The 10,866-nt window shown below is 33.8% G+C and overlaps 1 protein-coding gene across 1 annotated transcript; it reads right to left on the bottom strand.

The window, feature by feature from the left end:
• Positions 1-308: 308 nt before the first annotated feature.
• Positions 309-3,798, bottom strand: LOC131040661 (phytol kinase 1, chloroplastic). Its single transcript, XM_057973617.2, has 6 exons — positions 3,310-3,798; positions 3,144-3,211; positions 1,942-2,073; positions 1,651-1,766; positions 829-943; positions 309-606 (listed from the first exon to the last, which is right to left on the bottom strand). Exons 1-6 carry the CDS (start codon positions 3,781-3,783, stop codon positions 420-422), a joined length of 1,092 nt encoding a protein of 363 aa, XP_057829600.2. The 5' UTR covers positions 3,784-3,798; the 3' UTR covers positions 309-419.
• Between the last annotated feature and the right edge of the window lie 7,068 nt (positions 3,799-10,866).

The raw sequence follows: 10,866 nt of genomic DNA, 5'->3' as shown, positions 1-10,866 counted from the left end.
CATGTTTTTGTGCATCTTTGGATATTTTATAAGTTGATGCCTTGGTTGCATGATTTTGATGATATAGATGATGGCAAATGTAAAATGTGGTTGTGAGCTCTCTGGGCTTGATAATAGAATGCATTATTATGGTTTATTGTCTCAGGCTTCATGCCCTTTAGGTTGAGGCATGATACCTTTCTGCCAGCATTTTTGCTTTTTGTTCACTGTTGACAACTAAAATGTGAACAGATGGGTTAATCAACAAAAACAATCACAGTATCATTTAGAAAGTCACCCCACATAATTTATATTTGTGAGCCAACATATTTCACTTCGAAATAAATTAACCCTTTTTGCAGGTAAATGATTCCCTTATATAAATTCAAAACTAAATCTTGTTTACAACATAAGCTCTTTAAATCAGCTTGAAATAAGCACTAAATTTTAAACAGCCAAAGCCCCACGATTACACATGTTAAAGGAACTGAGATATTGTCGTCCAAAAACTGTGTTACAGGCAGAGATTCAACAATTGTTGCTGCCACTGATATCACTGCAACATATTGAACTATGGTCTCCCAGTTCAGATGAATGAATTCAAATGCAGAAAAGTAGCTTAGAACCCTGCAAATTTATCCATCATGTTAACAACTGTAAACCATATGCCATTCCCGGACTAAGTGCTAGAGGAAGTAAGTGATGAGATGCATAATACTATAAATTCATTAGATATTGAAATCAACGCATTCCAAATCACTACACACACATATATATTAAGGCATCTTTTCATTTCCATTTATCTGCTAATTAGAGGTCTATATTATGAGCAAGTAGTTACCAACTTACCCAAGGGAAGTGAGGAAGCCAAACACAAGCATAGATATAGTTCCAGCCCAGCTCTTTTCACGATTATAAGGAAGCTTAAAACCTCCAAACCTTCTTCCCATGATATCAGCTATACCTGCAAGCAATTGAGAAATCACATTTTGCTACAATGAAATTTAAAGAGTTCTATAAAGCGGTCTGAGATTCTGAGCAACAGATCAGCAGAGAATCTTTGTAATGGGATTCAATAATATCTCAAAACACAAAAGGTGTAGTAGACTACGATAATTCTTTTGAGATACATAAGTAAAGGAAATTTTTGGGTACCGGCCCAACCAACACACCAAGTATGGTGTGTGGGATTCCTCTTCCAGGGGCAAGGTGACTTTTTTCCCCCTATCTATATATTTTATAACTTGTGTACTTCCTTGGATTTCCACCTCAATGTGCATGAAGATGGATCCCTAACCAAAAGCCCAATCAGGGTCTTTGGGGCAAGAGATCCACTTCCATTTATCTAGCTTTGTAAGCATGATTGCTTGTAATGAAGATACCAATGTTTCCAGATATACAGCACCTGTGAAAATAGATGTGCAACAAAACAAAGCAACCTTACTTGTGCAATGCAAGATCCCCTGATTCAAGTGAGATGTATTGTTAATGCAATACAAAAAGCTTCATGGTTTTGAGAAAGCATATTGGCAATGCTAAAAGCTTCATAGAATACATATTATTTGACATGAAATAATCTCCATAGCTCTTCTGATGTGTTGCATCTCCAACCCTCCCATCGTGACTAGTAAAAATAAAATTCAGCAATCTACGGTAAGGTAAGAACAATACCATCCCCTCCGCACATCATTGCCAAAGCAACCACTCCTATAGGTGACTCCCGCCAAAACACAGTAGTGCAGAAAATTAAGACCAGGACATAATACATAGGCCCTCTTAATAGTTCCCTGCAGGTCATCAGCATTTCCAGATTGAGTTTAAGCAAATTCAGTTTAACCAAAGAACAAAAAAATATCTGATTATAGCAATACATGATTTTTTATTTTGGGCTGGTGAGGCTTAGGGATCAAAATTAGCCAATCATGAGAATACATGGAAGTCTGAAGGGAGTGAAGCTCTTACTCAGGTTTGCCTTCTCGACTAACAGCCTTCACTAACCCTTCATTGGTAGCATATGAGAGTCCGTAAATCAGAAGTCTAGCACAATTTGCGAAAGGAACAATAGCAGCAATATAACGAGCATCTGCCGAAGAGCTGTGTATTCAAATTCAAATCGAAATGTTTAAAAATGATAAAATCCAAGGACAAATAAGTAGATAACCCATCTATTTGAGAACTTTTGGACCGTAAATATTAATTTCCAAGGTTCCATATCATTCATCACCCTGCTTTCCTGTAATGAAGACTGAAACTAGGGCAGCAAGATCACCAAGCAAAATGTTTTGGAAAAAAGCAATAAGGTCAACCTTTTCCTCTGCCATGATGGCACTCACCAATCAGGACCTTGTCAATTCTTGTCTTCTCTACAATTGATGGCACTCACCAATCAAGTTAGCAAATGATGCAGAATGTTATCTTCAGAACCAATATTGTTTAAATAAAAATATATATTTTTATTTATAGTAGATAAACCATTAAAAAAATTATGACCTTGAGAGCAACTATGAACACAACTGTCACTCTGTTCAATACAACATCAGAGTATACATACAGGCATAACTTTTGTCACCTGTGTACCATCATGATCAGACCATCTACATAATTGGGTCTGTGAATCCCCAAGAAAATGACAACAACAGACCAAGATACTATCAATGGACACAAATTATTGAGATAAAAGTTTCCCTTAAGTGGGGTCTGGATGAGGTAAAGTTGTTATAATCTTTGATGGCTGCAGATTTATTTGCTTTTGGATTTATTTTAAGTTTTTTGAAAAATTGGGTTATCCCTTTTTATTACTTGTTAATGAATGTTTTTTAGATTCAATTTTCCTTGGAGATTTGAAATTAAAATCACTGATGTCCACAAATTACTAAGTACATACATTACAGGCATAATTTTTCCACAGTCCATTATAACGAGTTGAGAGTGGTTCTGGATATAACTGTGTGTAAACTCAAACACAGTTATATCCAGAAGCACTCTCAACTCGAGTATGTAGATGTTACCCAAGCACAAGCCTAAAATTAACAACAAACATAACCATCCAAAGAGAGAAACTCCTATGGAACTATTCTGGACTGCAGAGGCTGTCTTTGAATAAGCTACGTTACTAAGTTAAATGCCTTCAAACCAAACAAAAGGAAGACATAAATCAAGCATACCTGAAAAGAGGCCAAGCCAGCATGAACAGTAGTCCAGATGAAATGTGCACCAATTTCCGGCTTAGCTTCTGTTCTGATGGCACAAGAGGAAGCTCACATTAACAGCAAGAATTAAAACCCAAGCCCAAAAGAACACATACAGAAAGAACCAAAGGATAACTTTTACCTGGTCCAATATATTAGACTTAGTAAGAACATCAAAACCAGAGACTAAACCATAAGCTCCCAACATGATCAAGGTTGTACAACCCATATCCCAGGCTGTACTGCTGACTTGTACCCCGCAGGCAATGTTTCTGCTGATTCCATTACCATACAGTGCTGTTGTGCCAAACACCCTTTTGCATTTCAATGTCAAAATCATCTGTTTTGCAGGGCTAAGAAATGGGTACCTAGCTTTCCCAAATTCGATTGTTGAAAATGAGGCATAGGGTTTGGGCAGTACGGTTGCAAATACCATCGCATCAACTGTCTCAGAAGAAGCAAGAACATTACGAACCCCTGACTTTGCGCTTATGGGCTTCTGACACAGCAACTGTCTCGCAAAGATCATCGAGAATCCCGTCGCTGCTGGCTCTTTCCCTTTCCCTTTCCCCGTCTCAGCTGTAAATGGTGTTGATAAGGAGTTTAATAAAAACATTTAAATGAAAATAAATTTAGCAGTGTTTCTGGTTCATATTGATTTGTTTTAGATTAATAATCTTTAACTTAGTACATTTAAATTCGTTATTATTATTATTATTATTTTAAACATATTTTGAAATATAAAAGACACATTTTTAATTTAAAAGTGACAAAAATATAGTGCATGTCAAATGCTATTGGCAAAAATCTTAAGAGTTGATTTGTGCTTGTAATAATTTCGAAAAAATAATTAGTGAAAGTGAGGATTATCTTTTCATGAGAGAAGGGAAAGCATCCAGATGTCATTTTCAACACCTTAAGATGCCATTTTCAACACCTTTGAAACGATAGTTTAATGTAGTTATTATGTTCTTAATCTTTTCACGAGGAATATTAATCTATAATTTTGTTTTTTTGGTATGTCAATCATCATATAGAATTAAAAAAACTATCTTTAATTATTATTTATTTATCTAATTATGGCGTTTATTTGTTTTTCAAAATTTTTAACTATTTTAATGTCTTGAATGACAATGCACACTATTGTAGTTATCGCAATATTATGAGTTGGCAAAATAAATTATTTTGAAAGTAACTTATATCTACAATGAAACACTTTTCAATTATTAATATTTTTAATGACATTGAATATTATTGTATACCTCAGAATATTGTCAATTGGCATAAAGTTTTTCTTATTGAAAATTACTTTAAAAAATCGCAAAGAAAAGTCATTAGGTGATAAAATCCGGGTTTGATGCCTTCCAATACTCTTAGAAAACATTGGTGGCCTTTTCTAGCAAATTGGAACATTTTCCAATGTTCATGTGGTCTTTTCAGGCCATTATGATGGTCGGTAGGAAGCCGACGAAAAATAGGCAAGAATTTTGAACTATTGAGATATGGGGAAAACTCATCCTTATGCCTTTGGTTGGGTGTCAGGGATGGACAAGTATGGTGGACCAATAGATATAGAAGAAAAATGGATTGAAGGTTGAGTGACATGATGGGGGATGAAAGTTCCAACTTTTGACAAAGAACAAAGGGAAACATGGGTGAGTGGAAAGGTATGCTTGGTAGGGAAACTTTGACAACTTGTCAAACTTAAGGAAAATGATTAGAAAATGTCAAATGGTTAGAATCTTTTGAATTATTTACAATTTTTTTAACATTGATTATTCAAATGAGGAACCACTCAGGTTGTCTCAAGTTGGAAATAAGTAGTGGTTCAAAAAGGGTTAGACAATCAAAGGGAAGGGTCTCAAGAAAAAATTGACATGGTAGGATTGAGTCCCCACATGATACTTATAACAATCTCCTATGATCACCTATTAGGATTAACCCCTTACCATAGTTCCTTGGGTCCATGCCTTAAGGTCTTGCAAATATAAGATTTATACTATCTCTAATCTTTCTATAGAAATGCAAAAAACTAGTTCTATTAGCTAGATTTTAAAGTTAAATTCAACATTAATAATCTTGATATTTGGAGTTTTATTAAAGTATATTGGATTTGGTTCCCTTGAAATGACTCACAAGATTGGAATCCATTGTATAATGTCACGGTGGAAGGACTGGAGGTGGTTTCTAGGCATGCCTTTTAGGAGTTACATGCTTTGCAATGAATACTTTGGCTTTCTCCTCATTTCCTATGCTTCTCAAGATTAATGTGAGATGAAATATCTAACTTTTTGTTTCTTGATGGTGACATAGATTTGAAATAGTTTGTACCACTTTGGTGGAACCCAACTTGACTCATCTTATGTGGTTTCTACTTTACCAAGGTTTCCCTATGAAGCCTTTGTTCATTTAAGATTTTCAATTCCTTATTATTATTTTTGTGGTCATTTGGAAACTATCAAGAATCTCTTATGGTTTTGTGCTTGAGATTTGGTTGCTTAGTTCCAATAGATTGTTTCTTCAAGCCATTCAACGATGATCCTTTCTCTTGGAATATGTTTTGGGGTGTTTGGTTGTGTAATGAACTATCATTCATTACTTAATTTTTCTATCAAATTTCCTTAATTTTTTTAAAGATAAGAATAATGACATGTTCAAACTAAGTATTTAGTAACATCTCTAAATATTAATAAGTATTCATCATCATGAATTTATAAAGAAATATGTTCCTTTTAATTAAACCCATCACTTATTTACATTCAAATACAAACCAATTTGTCATTTCAACTATTTGTACATAAGGATTTTCATCAAATAAGTATACACTTAAACACACTTTTTCCATATATATTCTCAGATATATATGGTGATACAACAAGTCTTTGAATAATCAAATCTTTGACTATTTTCATTTATAAGAGGGAGATCATCATAAGGGTTCTTTTCCTCGAGCCATAGATTGATGGTCCCTCACACACCTTCCAACTAGAAGTAACTCTACCTTTCATGAGGGAGATAAAAAATTTAAAAACAATTGAATGCAACAATATTTACAAATTAAAATATAGAGTAGCATCGTACCTCAAGTGGGCCCTTACTCGGGTATGTGCATTCATTACACAAAATAATTTGTTAATAGTCAATGCTTCATATAAATTACTTCATAGAGATGAAAATAAAACTTGTTGAAAATTGATTTGTTATTTGAAAATACAAAATACAAAATACATGATCACCCAATCCATAGTTCTTTGCAATATATAAAATTAACTAATCCTAACTAACTTAGACTCATCTCTAGGTTTATCACTCATTCAAGTGTTAAGTAGAAAGAGAATTATTATCCAGAAGAACACAAGTTAGAGACCAAGAAAGAAAGTCCTATCATACTTCTGCTAACATAAGAGAGAAGATTTGATCATAGATGCATGTGTGGACATGTAATAAAATCATGTAACATAAAAATATTGGCATTAATTGTAGTATAAGAGTTTGGCAGTTGAAGTCGTATGCAACTACTCGATCTTTCTTAGTCATGGCCAATTTAGCTCTAGTTTGCTTGTTGTTGTAAAACTACACCTCTCAGTGACAAGAACACATTCTCTCACAATTGTTGTAAACATCTTGACAGTAGGTACTAGCATGCTACTTGTGAATGACTATCTCATTTATTCATTCCTTGCTATATAGCAAGTTAGTATTAAAAAAAACACCCATTTATCAAAATTAATCATATTATCACATTACATCTAAATGAGCAACCATATACACATGTAAATATTTCATTAAAACATTACTAACTTTATTTAGTGTATCATATTAACATAAACATGTGAAATGTAATGGAATTGTATGAAAGTTCAATAGTTCTTGGGAAATAACAAAGCAAAAGGTAGCATTTAAAAAAAAGGGAACCCATCACTATCACCTTACTAGATATTTCATATAAAATCCTCACAAATCTCCTTGCTTTAAGACTTTCTAATATTTTTACTAAATCCATGTTTTTTACTCAAATTGGTTTAATCAAAGGTAGATATATTATTAAAAAAATGTTTACTACTTGGGAAAGTTTAAACTAGGCTAAACATTCCAATTAAAATGCGAGAACGCTACTTCTTGATTTTGAGAAAACTTATAATATGGTTGAGTGGGACTTCATGACTAATGTTATGGAAGATTTTGGCTTTCTTGAATCATTTTGCAAGTTTGTGAAAATTTTGTTAAAAAATGCTTTCATTCAAATTAACATTAATGAGTCTTTAGCTAAGCCTTTTCTTCTAAAAGCGAATATAAGGTAGGGTTGTCCTCTTGCCCTTGACCTATTTGTCATTGTTGTAGATGCCTCATATTATTATTTATGAAGGCACATCTCAAAGAAATTTGTTTACATGATCAAAACAAGTTATTCAAAGCCCATTTTGTTGATGATATTGCACTTTTAAGGCATACGAGACTAAACTTTTTTATAGCCAATCCATTATCCAAAGTTGAAATGATTCTACTCTTGATTGGATGTTCGATATGAATTGGCGATGAGGTGGGGCCCAAGAAGGTGGTCAGATCTCTTGGAACTATATTCTTTGTTGAATTTTTATTGAAAGATATGTGGGAATGGATGTTTAAACAACTTGGGAATACAAACAATAAAAGGTAGTCTCACCTTGTTTCTTTGGTAGGTAGAGTTTAGGCGTGTCACAAAAATCTTGCTTCTTACAACACATATTACTCATCTACTAGTATTTTTTAGGAACTATCTAATTATTAAAATCCAAAAACAAAAAAACAAGATATTTCATGTGGCTAGATGGGGAAGGGAATAAAAAGATACATGGAGTTAGTTGGGCTTCGTATTGTTTTCCCAAAGGATTGGTCTTAATGATCTAAAAATTCAAGAGATATCCCTTTTGAAATATATCTTGAAAGCTTTTGATGTCCATAAGACCTAGAAAGTTCTCGTGAGAAAGAATAGTACTTTGTTCGAACCTAGAAAAGGGAAAAAATAGAATGCTTTGCATCCTCATGATCTATTGTTTGGTAAATTTTCTATTAATCCCTTTGCATCTAAAGTATTTAACAACATTTGAAGGTAGTTTTAATCATTGTGTAAATAATAATGAAGCTTTTTTCATATCTAATGGTAGTTTCATTTCAGATAGGTCTATTTGGTGGAACTTAAGTTGGAATAACAACTCTCACTCATGGTTGCTTTGCTAAGAAATGGATTTTTAATGGTATTTAATATTTTAAGGACGGTTTTACCAATGTATGAAAAAATATTGGGTTTCTCTCCAAAATGAATTTAAAATTGCTAATAGTCAAAAGAAATGTTACTCTATCTCAAAATTTTAATTCTAAGGGATCCAATTATTGTCTTTTTGAAATTAAATGGTAAGATTTTAATGAATTTTATTTGGAAGGATGGCTTTGTTTTAATAATATCACTACTAAAAATCTCTCAATACGAGGGAAATTATTTGCAAATTTAATGATAATTGGATCTGGATTTGGCTGATTTGAAATGGTCATATATTTTGAGCAACATGTGGCCTTGTGTGGTTGAGCAAAAAAAAAAGCTTGCTTTATATGGTTACTTATTTTGAAGAAGCTTGTTGTTAATTTGGAGTTTGCCTCTTCACGTATTCACATAAGAACTTGCATTTTGTTTAACAAGATTAAATCTTTTGAACAAATCTCTCTTTTTTTAATTGTACCTCTACTCTTACTTTATGGTCTCTCTTCTTGGGTATGACATTGGGTGGGATGCCAAGGAGGTTTTTTCTTGGCATAGAATTCTCTTTGGTTATGTTCGTAGCTTTTCTAAAGATCTTAATAACTATCTAGTCTTGTCAATGAAATTTTGTAGCATATCTAGAAAGTCAAGAATGAAGAGGTGGTCCAAGGCAAAAGAAGACATCTTACTTAGTCACACAAGGAGCTCACCCTTCTTTAATGTTAAAAGTCTCCATGATTCTTGAGAGTCCAAAAGACAGGTTTATGTTATTGCTAGAGGAGGGACTCACCTTTGTGTGCAAGACAAAGATTAAGAGGGCTTATTTTTGGCCCCATGATAGAGGTAATCTAAATTAGAAAGAACAAACAAAGAAAAGAGAATATATGAAAGAAATAATATTAACACGCTTGAAAAGGAAGGAATACAAACCCTATTGTGAATGTCAGATATGAGCTAGTTGTGAAAGATACTGATCCAAAAGATGATGTCGATCCCTCAATTACACTTGTGATTTTGGTTCTTATTAGTACAATAATAATTAGAAATATTACTAGACATAGATTGATGTTTTTATATTTTTGATACATTTCAGTAGTGGCTTTTGGTACTAGTATGGTATTGTAGTAGACTTTGTTGTTTCAGTGGACTATACATTTGTATTGTGTATATGTTGGGCTTAAAGTTGAACATATTTGCTAGAACTATGGTGATATTCTACCTTATATTGTACCTATTTGTTTACAATCTCTAATACAAACAAAGATTCTTGACAAGTGCTATTCATTAGATTTAATTTGTTTTTGCAAGTTTCAAGATGGATTACTTATAATTGAAATGAGACTATATTAAAGAGATCTTTATCTGTATCATTTTGAACGTTGGGAATATTTTATTTTCATGTTGGCTACTTTCTTACTTTACTTTGGCATGCATCTTCATTGTAATTCAAATGCAGGTCAAAGTGAGGCCAAGTTGTAATAATGAAAATTGAATACTTGTAATTTTATCATTAGATGAACTTACTTTGAGTGAGTTGGCCTTTATGTGATGAGTAGTGTACAAGTGACATGTTTCAACATATTAAGTTGACACGTTCCCTAAACCTAGCTCCTTTCTACCTTCACATATCTCTATGAGCTAGTTGATCCTTAATTTACTTTTACACCTATGCAAGTCAATTCTGTCAAACAAAATTGAATCTAGTTTAATTTTGTCGAGTGAAATTAATCCCTAAATTTTTAAAATTCAAAATTCAAATCGGGTCCATGTCACCCCTCTCCAACTAGTCATTATGTGCTAACTTGAAGTATGAAACATTTCAAATTGTATTGTGCCAATTCAACTGTATACAGTGGAGACACAATCTATAGTTGAATTGGTCACCCCTCCCCCAAATATCTATTTGGCTATATAGGTAAAAAAAACTCTATCGTGGAGTGAAAAACCACAAGAACTGGGCATCGACCTTAGGCCCTATGTAGAACTGGCCTCCCCTATAGCTATACTTTTTCTCAATCAACGAGGCCCCTATACATATAGCGAACGACCTCCCTCTCTCTAAATGGGATATGGGCTGGGCCCTCCAACTAGATATATAGCCCTGTCCCGTTATAGAGAGGCTAGGGTGATAAGAGGCAAAGAGAGATGGGGTTCCTAGACTAGACTGGGGGCTAGGGTTCAGGGATGACTCATGGGGTTCAAGCATGGGGCCTGGGGCCCTCTATTTCGAATGCATACATACGGGCATGGGGGTTGGGCCCCTCTATATTTATACGAGCATGGGCATTGGGTAACACACCTCGTCTCTATCGACAATATAATTTAAAGTGCCCAGTCATGTGTCAGGATTGGGGTGTTCTAGAAAAGGGGAACCCTTTCTTATTAGCATTATCATTCAAAGTGCGAAGATGAGCATTCACTACACATTAAAATTTGCATACTTAGTGATAAACAAGCATACTGCAT

Source organism: Cryptomeria japonica, chromosome 1 (assembly GCF_030272615.1).
Source record: "Cryptomeria japonica chromosome 1, Sugi_1.0, whole genome shotgun sequence".
Classification (NCBI taxonomy): domain Eukaryota; kingdom Viridiplantae; phylum Streptophyta; class Pinopsida; order Cupressales; family Cupressaceae; genus Cryptomeria; species Cryptomeria japonica.
This window is presented reverse-complemented; position numbering and strand designations above follow the sequence as displayed.